Here is a 17,048-nt window from a genome sequence, read left to right as displayed (position 1 = left end):
AAAAAGGCTATTGCATTCACTTGGAAATCAGATTCATACTTATCTATGGACTGTTGGAATAATGAAATTTTTAGCTGCATTCCACTTGAAAAAACTACGTATAATTTAAGAAATGAATATGATATATTTCTGAAAATTTGGCATCCTTATTTACAAAAGATAGGATTAAATATATAGGCCCTTTGAAGATAAATTTATTAGCCATTTGGGGATAGAAATAAATATATATATTAAAGTTATTTTGAACTCCATGGAGCATGTGGGGATCTTCCAATATCCAGGCAATCTTTCTTTCTTTCCTCTTTCTTTTTCATTTTTCTTTTTTTTCAGATGGGGTGTTAAGGGGGAAGGGTTAAGGGGAGGGGGAGGGCTGATATTATACTCTATTATTCTATTACACTATTCATTCTATGTAATTATCTTAAAAAATTGAATAAAATATATTAAAAAGTTCAAAGTATATTTATTATTAAAGTAGATATATGTCACCCCAAGATTCATTTGCTTGTGGACATTCAGAATAAATACGAAAACACAACAAAGATCAATCAATTTTGGAAATACAAAAAAAAAAGAAAACATAATAAATAAATGACTGGATAAATAAAAAGAATTGAGAACATGAGTTGTAGACTCCTTGGAAGTGAGTCCATGGGTTGTGCATTCAGTTCAGTGTTGTGTTGAGTAAAGTTATCCACTCTGGTCCAAGAGCGTGATAGTTGAGTGTTAATAACTGTGTGGTGTGTGTGAGATCAGTTATGATCTTGATTGAATTGATCAAATGACTGGCTCCTATATTGTTGTGATATCTTCCTATTCTCATTCTCTCTCCCTGCCTCTTTCTCCATCCTGCAAGTGAAGGGATCCGAACTCGGCCACTCAGGTTGCAGGATTTTCCCCGCAGCCAATCAGAGGGGAAGAGCACAAGGCGGGAAAAGTTTTTGTTACAAAGTGGAATCTCACCGGAAATTGTAGGTAACAATTGGACCGGAGCAGCAGCAGGCTAACCGGGATCAAGCGTCCCGGCGGAGGCTGATCCGGACTTGGATAACAGCTGGACCCGGGCCAGAGTTGAGACAGGGACATCGGGTGGAGACTGATCGGGGAAGGGCCGGGACTGGGTAGCCGGCCGCAGACTCATGGATGTGCTGCTCTCGGATGCCGAGCCACAGGACTTTCCCCGCGGGTTCCTGCAGAGCCTGCGGACACTCTTTGACATCATGGACGACGAGCGGCGAGGCTCGGTGCACGTCCTGGAGATCGAGTCCCGCTGGCGGCGGGGCGGGGCCGGCCAGGCTCTGCCCCCGGGTGTGCTCCAGTGCCTGCGGAGGGCGGCGCCGTCCTCCGGTTACCTGACCTTCGAGAGTTTGGTGGCCGGCCTCCGCTCGGCGCTGATCAGCCCCGGGCCCGGCGGCGGTCGAGAGTCCGGCCACAGCAGCGGTGAGAACGGGGTGCAGCGGGGAGGGCGGGCGGAGAGGCAGGGTGTCCGGGGCACCTCTCCCCACCCCATTTAAGGGGTGGGACGATTGTCAAATTCTGTGCGGGGGCATCCTCCAGCCACACAACATCCCATTCAAAACAACATCTGACAATGCCTACGGCGCCTATAACGTATGTGGCATTCCCAGTTCCTAGTGTGACATCGGGGTCATCCCATTGTTGCACAACATCTGTATGAGTTCCTCTGGCAGTGTGTAAAGACTTTCCCTTTTTGTGCAGACAGTAAGGTGCAAGATCATAATGAGGTAGATTTGAGGCCAAAAACCCTTCTTATACCAGGGGACTGTATAACAATAACCGAAGGGTTGATGATGTCTTTGAGCCTGGTGGTACATGTTTTCAGGTTCTGCTTTCCGGATGCAGGAGGAGAGAAAGGAGGGGTGTCCAGGGTAGGTGGGGCTTTTGATTATGCTTGGTGACTTACCAAGGCTGACGGAGGGAGTCTATAGAGGGGATGTGTCCTCAACTCTGCAATTTCTTGTGGGCAGAGCAGATGCTTTGGGATGAGGTGGTTTATGGTTCATTGACAGCAGTTGGTCAGAGTCAAAGGTGACACAACAAATTTCTTTAGCCTCCTGAGAAACTAGAAGTGTTGGTGAGCTTTCTTAGCTGTGACCTCAGCGTGGTTGGACCAGGACCTGTTGGTGATGTTCACACCTAGGAGCTTGAAGCCCTCAACCTCAGCACCATTGATGTGGACAGGAGCATGTGCACCAACCCCTTCTTGAAGTCGATGACCAACTCTTGCCGACATTGAGGGAAAGGTTGTTGTTGTGACACCATGTTACTAAGCCCTCTCTCTCCCTGTACTCCGGCTCATCTTTATTTAAGATGGCTCACTATGGTGGTATCATCTGCAAACATGGAGCTGGAGTTAGAGTAGGATCTGGTCAAACGGTCATCAGTGTAGAAGGAGCAGAGTAGAAGGGTGAGGACGCAACCTTGTGGAGCTCCAGTGTTGAGAATGATCGTGGCAGAGGTGTTCTGCCTGTAACACTTGGGTTATCCTGGGCGTTGCACGTCTGGGGGACAGCCCCAACCACCTTCCTTATTACCATGAAACATCCGCGGATTAATGTCAGAACACGCTGGAAATAATCAGCAGGTCAGGCAGCATCTGCAGAGAGAGGAACGGAATGACAACCCTTAGTACTGCAAAAGAAGCCAGATTAGAATCAGAATCAGGTTTAATATCATTGGCAATTTTTATACATTGCAATACACAATAAAAGGAAAGGAGCTATAAATTTCAACAAGAAATATATTTGTGTAAGTTTAACTAATTAGTTTTAAAAGAGAGCCAAAAAAAAAAGAAAAAATAGTTAGTGTACATGGGTTCATTGTCCATTCAGAAACCTGATGGTGAGGGGAGGAGCTGTTCCTAAAATGTAGAACGTGTGTCTTTAGGCTCATGTACCTCCTCTCTCATGGTAGCAGTGAGAAGAGGGCATGTCCTGGGTGGTAGATGCCATCTTTCAGTGGCATTGCCATTTGCAGGTGTCCTCGATGCTGGAGAGGCCAGTGCCCATGGTGGAGCTGGCTGGGTTTCTGACTTTCGGATGGCCCCTCCATACCCGATGGCGATGCAGCCAGTTGGAATGCTCCCCATGGTACATCTAAAAAAATTTATGAGAGCCTTTGGTAACATGCCAAGTCCCCTCAAAGTCATTGTTGTGCCTTTTTTGTACTTCCATAGTTATATTGGGCCCAGGATAGATCATCTCAGATGTTGATACCCTGGAACTTGAAACTGCTCACCCTTTCCACTGCTGAACTCTCAGTGATGTGTTCCCTCGACTTCCCCCTTCCTCAAGTCCACCATCAGTTCCTTGGTCTTACTGATGTTGAATGTTGTTTCAACACCACTCAACCAGCCGATCTGCCTCACTCCTGTACGCCTCCTCGTCACCATCGGGGATTCTGCCAACAATGGTCGCGTCATCGGCAAATTTATAGATTTGCCGTTTGAACCGTGCCCAGCCGCACGGCTGTGGGTGAAGAGAGGAGGGGTGCGCATCCTTGGCAGTGCGCCACTGTTGACGGTCAGCGAGGAGATGTTACTTCTGATCCGCACGGACTGTGGTCTCCTGATGGGAAGGTTGAAGATCCAGATGCGGAGGGAGGTACAGAGGCCCAGGTTTTGGGGCTTGTTGATGAGTACTGAGGGTCTGATGGAGTTAAATGCAGAGCTGTAACCGATAAACAGCCGTGGGATGTAGGTAGTGTTTAGTTGTGAATGGGTTGTTGGGGGGTGCAGGAAGGCATTGTATAGGACCACAGGAGTATCTCTGATCGGGCAAGGCCAGGGTTGCAGTGGGGATAAGATGCAGAGATTATTTTTTTGCACAGCTTTGCCTGCATTGTAGCACTAATTGCCCTTGTTGTTGTTTGCTTCATGGTTTCCTTCTCTTCTTCAACCCCGCAGTGTTGCTGTGGCCTGTGTTGATGAGACTCTAGAGTTGGTCCCACCCCGTGACCCAGGGGTGTGAGGGGGTAGGGTGGTGGATTAGTGTCCTCGCCCTGTCTGTGAGCTGTGGGAATGTTTTGCAGAATGGAAGAGGGACGTCGGAAGGGGCAGTGTGGAGCAGCCTTGCCCCGGCGGCCCCAGGTTGGCCGGGCAGATCCCGATGCTCGCCAGACCCGGCTCCGATAACTGCGACGGTCATGGAGAGAAGCAGAAAATCCCCCTGGGGGTGAGGTCCATGAACGTACCCGAGGGCTGCCTGGGCCAGGAGCTGGGGCGACACTGGGCCCCTGTGGGCGACAAGGAGCAGCGGGCAGAGCGGAGGGAGGCGAGGCCAGCGCTCTGGCGGGAAGCCTCCGAGCAGAGAGTGCTGGAGGAGCAGAGACGCCTGAAGGCAGGTGAGACGGGGGGGGGGGGGGGGGGGGGCTGATTTCGGCAATATTAGGGTATCAGTACAATAGCTTGCCCCAGGCCGTCTGTACCATCCAACCCTCCTCCCCCCGTTCTCCCCTTCCCCTGTTTCTGTTGTCTTCTCCCCTGCTCCAGGATTAAACGTTCCTGCTGACTTGTGCAAATTTCAATTAAGAACCGACACAACTTCTTTATTTTCTGCAGTTTCCCTGCAGCTCAGCTGTCTCTTACTGAAGTTGCCTAGCAGGTGTTTGTTGGGACATGTTGTGGGCGGGGAGGGAGGGAGGTGAGCACGGGGCGGGGGTGGTGGCAGGTGGAGTGTCGGTTCTTCTGTAAATGACAAACATCGACAAGAACTGTCGCAGCAAACCCATCCTCACAGACCATATCTCCCCACCCACCCCTCCCTGTGGATCTAGTCTGCAACGGGACTCCCCCTTACCCATGTCTCCTTTGAAGTTTGCTTTTGACGGGACATTCCCTGAACCCCTTGTCCCCTCCTCTCCCCGAATGGGGATCTCTTTGGAGTTCGCAGCAGGAGGGGATCTACCCTTCCTCCACATCCCCCCCATCCCTTCCAACCCTCCCACACTCGGGGTGCGAGGGGGTCACCGGGCGATAATCAGAAGCCCCGCCAACCCGTTAGTTCCAACCGCTCTGTCGAGGGCCCGTGTGGCTCGGCCATCAACCCCCCGGCGTGTTCAGTGAGGAGGGAGCTCTGGCCGACACCACAATCCCTAACCCCAGATTGAGGTTACCGCTACTCAGTTGAACCTCATTGTTGTTCTTTCCTCCTGCAGACAGGAAGCACATGAACCGTTGCCAGAGTGAGGTTGCCTGCAGTGGAATAGCTTATAGTCGGCGTCTGGGACGTGACCGCGGCGAGGCACGGCGTCACACCATCACCAGTGGAACAGACTATGGCGCAGTGAGTTACCTACTAATGACCTAGCGGACGGAATTGATAGCTTTGTGGACAGGTTAAATCTGATTCTAGGGTTCGCGGATGATACAATGATGGATGGAGCAGCAGACAGTGTTGAGGAAGCAGGGGGTCTACAGGACTTGGACAGATTGGAAGAATGGGCGAAGAAGTGCTCGTACCAAGGGGCTGGAGGCTGCCCAGACGGTATATGAGATGTTGTTCCTCCAACCTGAGTTTGGCCTCATCACGGCAGTAGAAGAGGCCATGTATGGACATACCCGAATGGGAATGTGAAGGAGAGTTGAAGTGAGTGGCAACCGGGAGATCCTGTCTGTTGCGGTGGACATGTTAAGGTTTGCTGGGGCCTTCCTGAGTTTATTTGTCACGTGAGCCAATGCACAGTGAAAATGTTTGTGCTTGCCGTCCATACAGATCATCAGTGCGGTGAGAACAGTAACAGAACGCAGCGTAAAGGGTTACCGAGAGAGAGCGCGCCGTGCAGGTAGACAGCAAAGTGCAGTCGTAGGATTGTGAGCTGCTACGATTAGCTGACAGATATACCATCACCGGTTCGTGACCCTGTCCCTGTACCCTCTGTCACGGTGAGCCATCTGTGATCAGGAATCCCAGCTGGGCTCAGCTACTCTCTGCCATTGCGTGGGCTCGAGTGGGTTTTCAGCAGAGCGGAGTGGTATTTGGGAAGTGGGAGCAGTGGCGATAAATCCACTGACTTCTCACCCAGTGGCTGAGACTGACAGCCCAGCGTCCCACGTAGCAGCTGTGGAAGCTAAACTTGGAATTGATTTATCTATTGACGTACAGCGAGGAATAGGCCCTTCCAATTCTTCAAGCGGTGCTGCCCAGCAACCCCCCCCCCCCCCCAATTTAATCCTGGCCTAATCACAGGACGATTTACTACAACAAATTAACCTACCAGCCGGTACGTCTTTGGATTGTGGGAGGAAACCCATGCGGAGACGGGCAGTGGTGAGAATTGAACCCAGGTCGCTGGTACTGTAAAGCGTTGGGCTGACCACTACACCACCACCGTGCCGCCCCAGTTGTTGGTTTGGTGACTAAGCTTCAAACACCGTGGTTCCTCGGGGGCGGGGGAAGAAATCTAGCTGGGCAGTTCATTCCAGGAGGAAGTTCTGCCTCTCACGATGACTGTAAACCTGGTCAGAGGGTGTGAGCAGGTGAGACAGGTACAGAGGAATGGATGATACAGTTAGTGGAGAGAGGGAATGGTAGGCACTGTTCTCCTGAGTCCCAGGATTGAATTACCTGCCCAGTGCCAGGGTTAAAGACACCTTTTTGGGGCAGGAGAGGGGATCAGAGTGGGAAAAGAAGATCTGATTGTTGGAGTAAAGGAGGTTCTGCTGAGGACAATGAGCTGGTCTCAATAAAGCCGAACTCCAGAGGTAATGAGTTCTAGATTGCTCCTCGAGCCACTCGCAAATTGACAGAGGGTGAATGAGATCAGCTGAACGCTTGGCCCATGGTTAGGTGTGGGAGGAGGAGCTTTCATCTCACAGGGTTCTGGCAGAAATGCCAGGGCAGGAGGGATCCGAAAAATCAGGCTGAGACGAGGGCCCTAGTGTTTTGAATAACTAGGTCTATAGACGTGACTTTGTATGCAGAGGAAGGAGGTGAGGTGGTTCGGCTCAGGGGAAGACAAGAAAGCTGAACAAAGAGAAAGGGTGACAGTGCTGGCTGGTGAAAAGTTTAGTGGTTATCAGGATGGAATGAAGGTAAGCAGGCAGGTCAGAGAAAAGTGAAGGAAAGGACAAAGTGAAAAGATTGAGTGTACTTGGAAACACAGGTGAGTTGCTGGCAGAACTGGAATAAATGGGTATGTCTGACAACTGGAATGGTGACATGGTTGGTGTGACCATAGCTGGGAACAGAATAGCCCAGGGTATTTGGGAAGCAGGGGCTCTGCTAATGGTGGATGAAACCAACACTGTGATGCAAATTTGATCTCGGCTGCTAGTGCAGGAGGTGAGAACGAACTTGGGCGAGTGTCAGCTAATAGTGGCTTCACTGAAGGTTTGGGAAATAATGCAAGAAAGGTTCTGCAATAATCACAGAAAACTTTAGTCTTTGTTTTAATTCAAATTGGCAAGTATATCCAGAGAGTACCTTTGAACAACACATTGTGGCACAAACCAGGCAAGTCTATTTTAGGTCAGGTTATGTGCGATAAGGCAGAATTAACTAATAATCTTACGAGGGGTGATTGATAAATTTGTGGCCTAAGGTAGAAGGAGTCAATTTTAGAAAACCTAGCACATTTATTTTTCAACATAGTCCCCTCCTACATTTACACACTTAGTCCAGCGGTCGTGGAGCATACGGATCTTGGACCTCCAGAAAGTGTCCACAGCAGGGGTGATTAATAAGTTTGTGGCCTAAGGTAGAAAGAGATGAGTTATACAGCTCTCGTTACATGCACGTGCAGTTCAACTCTTTGAGTGATTATGCAGAAGGTTTGAAGTTAATACCTCATCCGGGGTGATTGATAAGTTCATGGCCCAAGGTAGAAGGAGATGAGTTATTAACTTCAAACTTTCTGCATAATCACTCAAAGGATTAAACTGCACGTGCGTGTAACGAGAGCTGTATAACTCATCTCCTTCTACCTTAGGCCACAAACTTATCAATTGCCCTTTGTAAAGTAATGGATTTTCTGGGGAACAACGAACTTAAAGCGATAACCTTCAAAATAAAGATGAAAATTGTGAGAATGAGCTAGCAAGAAGTGTTTTTTTTAAAAAATGATTAGTTTCTGAGGTAAACTTGGCAATGTTCATGTCCAAGACTGATCTCAGTTCAGCATGTGCCACCATGCGCACAGTCAGAATAAACCCGCTATATTCTCCCCATGTACCCATCACCGGCCCCCAGATTGTACCCTCACCTGCACAGGGGCTATTTCTGAGCAGCCTGCTCACTTTTGCAACGTGGGAGGAGGATGGAGCACCCAGAGGTGTGACAGCTCTGATCCCTCAGCGTTGCCGCACGAGTTTATAGGGTGATTAAGAAGGCATACGGCGTGTTGCGTCCGAGAACCGTGAGGTAATGTTGCAGCTCTGTCAAACTGCGGTTGGACCACGCTTGGAGTATTGTGCCCAGTTCTGGTCGCCTCGTTATAGGAAGGATGTGGAGGCTTCGGAGAGGGTGCAGAGAAGATTTACCAGGATGCTGCCTGGATTGGAGAGCATGTCTTATGAGGAAAAGTGAGTGAGCAGGGGTTTTTCTCTGTGGAGTGATGGAAGGTGAGGGGTAACTTGATAGGGGTGTACGAGAGGCAAGGACAGAGTGGAAAATGAGACTTTTTTACCAGGGCAGGAATTACCAATATGAGGGGGCATAATTTTAATGTGATTGGAGGAAAGTTTAAGGGGGGTGTCAGAGATGGGCTTTCCACACAGAGAGTGGTGGGAGCATGGAACATGCTGCCAGGGGTAGTAGCAGAGGCAGATACATTAGGGACATTTCAGAGACTCTTAGATAAGACACATGGATGATTGAAAAATGGAAGGTTATGAGGGAGGGAAGGGTTAGATTGATCTTGGAGTCAGTTAAAAGGTCAGCGCAACATTGTGGGCGGCAGGGTGTACTGTTCTGCAGTGTTCTACATTCTAGTCACAGGGAGAACGTGCAAACTCCACACAGACAGTAGATTTGAACCTGGGTCACTGGAGCAATGCCTGTAGTACCTGCACCTCGGTACCACTGCGGGACCTCGGGTGAAGGGATACTGTAGGGGAGTCTGCTGACGATAACAGGTTGAGGAAGACACAGTGATGGGATATCTGCAGGCGAAGCATGGTAAAAGATGGCAAATAGAGGACGATGGGGGAATTGGGAGAACAGAGAGGCGGCAGGCCGATTGAACAGCGAGAGAAGATTGCGGACCGGGGCAGTATAGCAGGGTGTGGAATCCTCGCATGTGAAGCACAGAACTGATCGTGCAGTTATGTGATTAACCAGGCAGGCAATATCAACTTCAAGCAGTAAATCCAAAGGCTGGAATGTAACAGCGGGAAGGTTAAGCTACAGGATGTATACATGCAGTATCAGGTTGCTCTGACCGTGCTGGTAGTATTGCGATTAGCTTTGGCCTCCATCTTCATTGGAGCAGCTCTGAGGGGGTTTAGTTAGATGGTTCCTGGGTTGAAAGGACCCTCTTGTGAGGAGAGGTTGAACAGGCTGGGCCCGGATTAGTGGAGTTTAGAAGGGGCGGGAGACGTTGTTTCATTCAAGGTGGCAATTGCGAGAAACTTAGAGTGTTGGGGATCACGGGAATCTCTAACTGGGAGAGCTCGGATACACTCAGTGGCCACTTCAGCTGCTTTCTTTACGTAATAAAATGGACGCAGTGTATGTCCATAGTCTACTGCTGTAGCCCATCCTCTTCAAAATTTGACATGTGCGTTCAGAAATCCTTCTCTGCACACCACCGTTGTAACTTGTGAATATCTGAGTTACTGTCACCTTCCTGTCAGTTTGAATCAGTCTAGTCATTCTCCTCTGACCGCTTTCATTAACAAGACGTTTTTGCCCACAGAACTAGATGTTTTTTGTTTTTCACACCATTCTCTGTAAACGCTAGAGACTGGTGTGTGTGAAACTCCCAGGAGATCAGTATTTTCTGAGATACTCAAACCACCCTGTCTGGCACCAACAATCATTCCATGGTCAGTCGCTTAGATCACATTTCTTCCCCATGCTGAGGTTTGGTCTGAACAACAACTGAACCTCTTATCCATGTCTGCATGCTTTTATGCATTAGGTTGCTGCCACATGATTGGCTGAATAGATATTTGCATTAACAAGCAGGTGTATATTCAAAGGCCAGCTACCTGGTCGGGAGGAAGGTCAGTGGGACACAGGCCAAACAATACCAGATATGACCTGATGTTAATAAGTGGAGCTGAGCCAAGGGGATACATGTCCAGCTCCTGCTCCTGTTTCTTGTACATGTTTCTGTTGTGGTTGTGTAGCCTGTGGTGTGATTCTGGGTACCGCCTCTGTTCTGTACTCAGACTGGTCAGTGATAGGTTTGTTGTGTGTTTCCCAGTCTGAACCATAATTGGCAGGTTTCTGATAAAGTCTCTGGTCTGTGTTTTAACTGGCTTATCTGCAAAAGGGGTTCTGGTCTGTGTTGTAATTGGTTTGTCTAAGACCGGGGCCCTGGTTTGTGCTATAATTGGCTGGAGCATGGCAGGGGTCCTGGTCTGTGTTGTGATTGGCTTGTATTTTGCAGGGGTCCTCTTTTGTGCTGTAATTGGTTTGTCTGTGGCGGGGGTCCTGGTCTGTGCTGTAATTGGTCAGCCTGTAGGTAGGTGTCCTGGTCTATGCTGGTTTGTGGCAGGGATTCTCGTCTGTGTTTTAATTGGCTGGTCTGTGACCGGGCTCCTGCTCTGTGCTATAATTGACCCCTTGTATCAGTTTAGTTCATGTCTTGTACTTTACCCATTTTGTCCCAGACTTTTTGGACCATGGCCTGATGACTGGTGTCTGTCAACCCTGTCTTTGTGTTTGCAGCTGAAGTGGATGAAGGAGCTGGAGCAGGAGAAAGATGCTCTGCTGCAGGGTCTGGAGATGATCGATTGTGCCCGTGACTGGTACCTCCATCACATCCAGGCCATCCAGGACCATCAGAGGAACATCGGCCAATCATCTGCTGGCAGTGTGAGTGGGCGGGGCTTCTGGCCTCTGCCTCTCAACTATTTACCTTAAAGAAGCACAAATTGGTTCGAGCAATTTCCTGACACATTGCAGAGTGGGACCTGATTTAGTTAACATATAGCTGGGAATGGGTTTAGTAGAAAAGTAAATGAGCAAAGAAGTTAACAAGTTTATCTGAGGCACGGATAGCATAGATAGAAGCCTTTTCTCCAGTCAATTTTTTAAAATTATTTATTCATTTACGAGATGTGGGAGTCACCAGCTAAGCGGGCATTTATTGCCCTTCCCTAGTTGCCCTTGAGAAGGTGGTGATGAGGGCCTTCTGGAACCGCTGCAGTCTCTGAGGTGTAGGTGCTGTTGGGGTGGGAATTCCATGATTCTGACCCAATGAAGGAACGGCGATATGTTTCCGAGTCAGGATGCTGAGTGACTTGGAGAGGGATTTCCAAATGCTGGTGTTCCCAGGTATCTGCTGTTCTCGTCCTTCTAGATGGTTGTGGTCGTGGGCCTGGAAGGAGCTGCTTTAGGAACTTTGGTGTGTTGCTGCAGTGCATCTTGTAGATAGTACACTCTGCTGCAACTGTTCGTTGGTGGTGGGGGGATTGGATGCTTGTGGAAGGGGTACCATTCAAGTGGGCTGCCTCGTACTGGATGGTGTCAAGCTTCTCGAGTGTCGATGGAGCTGCACTCATCCAGGCGAGTGGCGAGTATTCCATTACGCTGCTGACCCGAGCCTTGTAGATGGGGGACAGGCCTCAGGGAGTCAGGAGGTGAGTTGCACAGGATTCCTAGCCTTTGACCTGCTCTGGTAGCCACGGTGTTTATATGGCTAGACCAGTTCAGTTTCCTATCAATGGTAACCCCCAGGATGTTGATAGTAGGGGATTCAGTGTTGGTGACGCCACTGAATGTCAGGGGACGATGGTTAGAGCCTCTCTTGTTGGAGATGGTCATTGCCTGACACTTGAGTGGCTCGAATGTTACTTGCCACTTGTCCTGGATATTGTCCAGGTCCTGCTGCATTTGGGTCTGAACAGCTTCACTATCTGAGGAGTCACGAATGGTGCAGAATGTTGTGCAGTCATCTGCGAACATCCCCATTCTGACCTTATGACAGAAATACTACAGGGCAGGTGTTTACGGTGAGAGGGAGAATGTTTAAGGGATATGTGCAGGTCGAGCTCTGTTTTACAAGGACGGTAGAGGGTGCCTGGAATGAGCCTGCAGAGGTGGGGTAGAAACGGGTGTGATCGTGGCATTTAAGAGGCTTTTAGACAGGTATGTGAATGCGTGGGGAATGGAGGGACATGGGTCACGTAGGGATTTAGTTTAATTTGGCATTGTGTTCGGCACAGACGTGGGTTGAGAGGCCTGCTCATGTGCTGTGCGGTTTTATCCGCTGTCAGTTTACACTTCACAACCGGTCTGTGCAGGGCTTTGTAAACCTGCACTGGGGGTTTTACTCATCGACGGTGTGAGCTCTCACAGGATCGGAGAATGGCTGAAAACTGTAGAGGGGAGGGGCCTTTGGCAGCAGGTGACTGGGACAAAGTGTCTGGGCCCTTAGGCGTGGGAGGGAAGCACTTCCACTGACCCCTGCTGGGGAGTGTTTTCTGAGGGGGACACTACACAGAAGATGCTGTGAGACCGCTCCAGGTCCCTGCTCCACAGAGGCGTGGCGCTGTGTTCCCACCCCCAGGAGTGTGCGTGGGGTGCTGGGTTTGAGTGGGGGGGGGGGCTGGCGGACTTGCGGGTTCTGACCTCTGTTTCTCCCCACCCACAGGCTGAAGCCGCCCGGCGGACCTCAGGGAGGTTGGACCAGCTGCTGCCCAAACTCCAATTCGTCAGCCGCTGCCTCGCCGACCTCACTTCCTGTTCGGCAAAGGTCTGGCTCCAGCAAATTACTCCTCCTTCCCCGCCCCCCCGTCCTGTCTCTGGTCTGGGTCGACCTCCTGCGGTCTCGCATCACATTGTCCTCCCTTTTCACGCCCTGTTCCTGGCCCCCGGCTGACACCCACACCTGACCAAGCCCTACACCTCTTGCTGACCTGACTGGGCCGTGGGTCGTCCCTCATTGTTTTCTGTGTGGGGATGGAGAGAGGCGGCTGGTCACTGAGCTTGCCTGTGCCCTCAGTTCGTGTGTTACCTGGTGCTCTGATTCCCTCTGGTTCTCGACTCGGAATCCGTGTGTCCCGGTGAGTGGGGGGGACTCGGTCAGAAGCTCTGGAACCTAACTCCGTCCCTCCCGGCTGGGTTGCAGCTCGGACAATGGTCACTCTCACCCTGACCCTGTGCTCTCAGGGTGGGGGGGGGGGGGAGGAGGGATTGACCATCTGGGGTTCTACAGTGTCCCAGCCAATAGCCACTGCCATCAAAACTCACACCATTTCAGACCAGGCAGCATCTGTGGAGGCTGATGTTTTGAGCCGAGTCTGATCTCCAGCGTCAGCAGATTTTCTCTTGTTTGTGACTGGACAATTTCTGTGGGGTGCGATAGCCCATAAAATCACACTGCACTGAAACAGGCCATTCAGCCCATCTGTGTCCATGCCGACCACTGACCACCAATTTACACTATTTGTAAATTAATCCTAATTTTAAAAAAAATTCTTCCCCACGTTCCCAACGAGCTGTGGGGAAGCTCACCGTGACCGGTTAACCCACCAACCTGCGGGTCGTGGTGAAGTGGAAACTGGAGCATCTGGAGGAAGCCCAGATGTTTAGCCACCTCCCACCCCCCCCACCCGAGAGCAGACAGGGACAGAGTCCGAGGGTGAGCGTGCGAACTCCACACAGACAGCAGGATGGAACCCAATTCTCTGGTGCTGTGAGGCAGCGACTCTTCCTGCCGAGCCATGGTCCTCTTGCTGTCTGCATCACAGGTTATGCTGTGGCCACGTTTAATCACACAGTGGTTGCTACTGCCCTGGGAAGACGTGTCCCTGTGGAGAGAGGCTGCAGTGGTGCCCAGTCTGTCAGTGGGGTCTGCGGGACAAGCTACAGGGGGAATTGAATTTCCCTCCTCTGCTTTGCCCTGTATCTAACCCTAACCTTCCAGGACCCTCATTCCAGCTGATCCCTGCATTAACTCAGAGTGAGGAGTGCCTGGCACTTGGATGTGGGGGTGTCCGGTTCGTGTCTGATTCCTTCCGAAGGCTGGGTGTGGACTGCTGGTCCCTGCCGTGCGCGAAAGTGGTTTCAGACGCTGCTCTGCTCTCCTGCCCACAGCCACTGGCGAGGCCGTCCAATGCGGCTGATGGCCCCGTCCGAGCCGGCGTTCCGGGACTCGGGAACAACGCACAGGTGGTCAGCATGCTGAAGGAGCAGAACCGGCTGCTCACCAAGGTGGGAGACGGTGGGGGGGAAGGGGGAGTGATCCGCGGCACGTTCACGCAGTCGAATTTGCTGCCTGTTTCCTGCTGGGTGTGTCCCAAATCCATTTCCCACCCCCCACCCCTGTCCCCGGAGTATCCGTCCCAACGGGGGGTCTCCCTCTGGATTGTTTACGCTGACCGCAGCTGCTTGGACCAACGCAACCCTCCTGGTCTCGGTTCCCCGGTGACAGAGCTGTGGCGGGTTTGCACGCTGTGATGAGTTCAGATCTTGTTCATCCCCAGCCTGGGCGAGCGTAGTCGCCGTCTGCACGACCCCCTCCTTGGAGGACAACTGCCCATCCTCCCAACTGCCCGAATAGTCTGGTGAACCTTTGTGCACTTCCCCTGATTGGCGTGTATCCTTGGCTAGGGATTCTAGATGAGTGCACACCATTCCAGATGTGGTCTGACCTTCCTCTGCTCTGAACTCACAGCTGGATTCATCGAGGAGCCTTTCCTTTGCCCGGCTAGTTCCAACGGGCTGATACCCATTCCCTAGTAGGGCGCAACGGCCTTACAGCCGGAATTAAGCCCAGAATGTTCACGCTTTTCACCCTTGGGTTAGCTTGTGTGGCCGAAGGTTGGGGGGTGACGATGAAATAGCTCAGGGGATGGGGCGAGAGGGGGGCTGATGGTGGTGGTGTGGCGTGGCAGGCCCTGGTCTAATCGGAATGTCTCGGCAGGAGGTGACCACCAAGAGCGAGCGAATCACCCAGCTGGAACAGGAGAAGTCGGCCCTCATCAAACAACTCTTTGCCGCCCGGTCGCGGGCCCCGTTGGAGAACAGCCAGCTCGACTCCACCTTCATCTAAGGGCTGGTAGGCCCGACGCTCCTTGCCGGTAGGCCCGACACTCCTTGCTGCCTCCTGCTTGGTCGCTGCTCCCACCCGAGGGTGGGGGGGGTGGAGGCGGAGGCACCCTGCACTCTCCACACCTCTTCACTCCTAAATCCTCGTACTGCGCCGGCACTGACCTTCCGGTGGGCTGGGTCTCGGGAGGACCTTGCTGGTCGACGCGGAGGGAGAGCAGGCAGTGACGCTCCCTCTGTTCCTTGTTTACTCGGTGCTGGAGATCCCCACAGCCTGTGTTTACATCTGCATTCTGTTTACATTTCACTACCGTCGGTACTCACTGTCAGACTCTGGACAAAGGCCCCTGTCAGCCACACTGCGGGGGCATTGACCACTGACCACCTGGGACGAAGCTTCTGTTTGCTTCTTTCCAATAATAAAACTTCTAGCCTGTGTGCTTGTGTCTGTGTGAACTTGTCAAAGGGGGAGAGTGGGGCAATGCCGTGATCTTGGGGGGGGGGGAGGAGTTGGTGCTGGGTTCTCAGTCTCATGCCCCGCTCCACGATTTATTCCAGCCCCCCCCCCCACCCCCGAGACAGGAGCACTGACCCAGTTTAGAAATGAAGTGGGTTGGGAAATAACCTGGGAAATATGGGTGAGTTCTTCTCCGATCTCGGGAGCCCATTTGCAAGCGTTCGGTCACCACACGGGGAGACACCATCGGTGCCGTGCTCACTTGTGTGCCCCCCGAATGCTTGGCCTCTCGCACGCCGTGACTTCCGCTGACGCCCAGCCGAATTCGTGCCCCTCTCGATCTTCTTGGGGGGAGTCGAGGAAGAGCTGGTCATGTTGCTTTATGGCCAGCTGATGTTCATGGATCCTTGTGGGGACGGCGGCAAATGTTACGTCGGCCGAATCAAAATGTAAGTTTATAAGAGCTGAGCATTGAGAGGGCACAGCAGAAGTTTAGAGCGCACTGATGATGTGGAAACGTTTGCAAGTGGGTTGTCGGGGTCGGAGAACAACTCAACCCAAGCATGAAGTTGGTTTATAGTCGCACGTTCAGTGAAGGGGCTGTCTTGCTTACTGTTCACACTGACTGAATTGTTACTCAGTGCATCGAGATGGAACAAGGTAAAACAATAACATTGCAGAATAAGGTGTAACAGTTACAGCAGTGTTACTCTGATCTGATGCTGGGGAGACGGGGCAGTCAGTTCCCAGAACCTGGACACCTGGTGCTCAGGACACCACTCGTAGCTTCTCCTGGACCCTGGGGAGCTGGCCGCAACGACACTGGGCCCTGGGTGTCTGTATTCATGACTCCTTGGGTTGCTGCCTCCAAATTCCCAATTGATTTGTGCTCCCATCCTGGGTGTGCTTCAGTATCTTCTCAGCCAATCAAGATCATGGAATCACACGGCAAGGGACAGGCCCTTCAGCCCATTGTGTCCTGCTAACCATCATGCCCCTTTCTATAAACCCACTTAATGGGTTTTTATGCCTTTAAGATTTGTGCTGATCCGGAAGCTTTGTAAATATAGCGACTCGCTGCTTCCCCCATCACATAAATAGCCCCCGCCCCCCGGCGATTCCTTCAGTCCTCTTTAAACCATCCCCTTTGGTCTTAGACACTCTGGTAAAAAGAACCTTGCTGTCTGCGCTATCTTTGTCTTTCATAATTCTGTACGTCTCTAACTGATCACCCTTGGCCCTGTCCACTCCAAGGAAAACACACCCAGTCTCCCCTCTGTTGAAACATCCTGATGAATCTCTGCATCCTCTCCACTGCAACCCTGTCCTTCCTGCAACGTGCTGATTAGAGCGGTGCCCTTTATTTGATCAAGTTGAACCAAGGTCCCACTGTTTCCAGTCTCTGCCCTGGT

The 17,048-nt window shown here is 51.4% G+C and overlaps 1 protein-coding gene across 3 annotated transcripts; it reads left to right on the top strand.

Annotated features, from left to right (window-relative positions):
- Positions 1–920: 920 nt before the first annotated feature.
- On the top strand, positions 921–15,617 carry sapcd2 (suppressor APC domain containing 2). 3 transcript variants are annotated; one of them, XM_073052134.1, is made up of 7 exons: positions 933–1,440; positions 4,051–4,362; positions 5,176–5,303; positions 10,854–11,000; positions 12,781–12,882; positions 14,226–14,342; positions 15,055–15,617. In XM_073052134.1, the coding sequence occupies exons 1-7, from the start codon at positions 1,140–1,142 to the stop codon at positions 15,181–15,183; spliced, it is 1,236 nt and encodes a 411-aa protein (XP_072908235.1). In that variant the 5' UTR covers positions 933–1,139; the 3' UTR covers positions 15,184–15,617. The 3 variants fall into 3 exon arrangements, with proteins under 3 accessions (XP_072908236.1, XP_072908238.1, XP_072908235.1); XM_073052135.1 differs by lacking the exon at positions 14,226–14,342 and having other exon boundaries at positions 921–1,440; XM_073052137.1 differs by lacking the exon at positions 10,854–11,000 and having other exon boundaries at positions 923–1,440.
- Positions 15,618–17,048: the final 1,431 nt, after the last annotated feature.

This window comes from Hemitrygon akajei, chromosome 7 (genome assembly GCF_048418815.1).
Source record: "Hemitrygon akajei chromosome 7, sHemAka1.3, whole genome shotgun sequence".
Classification (NCBI taxonomy): Eukaryota; Metazoa; Chordata; class Chondrichthyes; order Myliobatiformes; family Dasyatidae; genus Hemitrygon; species Hemitrygon akajei.
Note: the sequence above shows the minus strand (reverse complement) of the source record. Positions and strands in the feature narration are given on the sequence as shown.

Excerpts from the sequence above, each read along its gene's own strand:
- sapcd2 (XM_073052134.1), top strand. The coding sequence starts at position 1,140 with ATGGATGTGCTGCTCTCGGATGCCGAGCCACAGGACTTTCCCCGCGGG. Across the intron at positions 1,441-4,050 it reads AGAGTCCGGCCACAGCAGCG|AATGGAAGAGGGACGTCGGA; the intron begins GTGAGAACGGGG and ends AATGTTTTGCAG. Across the intron at positions 11,001-12,780 it reads GCCAATCATCTGCTGGCAGT|GCTGAAGCCGCCCGGCGGAC; the intron begins GTGAGTGGGCGG and ends CCCCACCCACAG.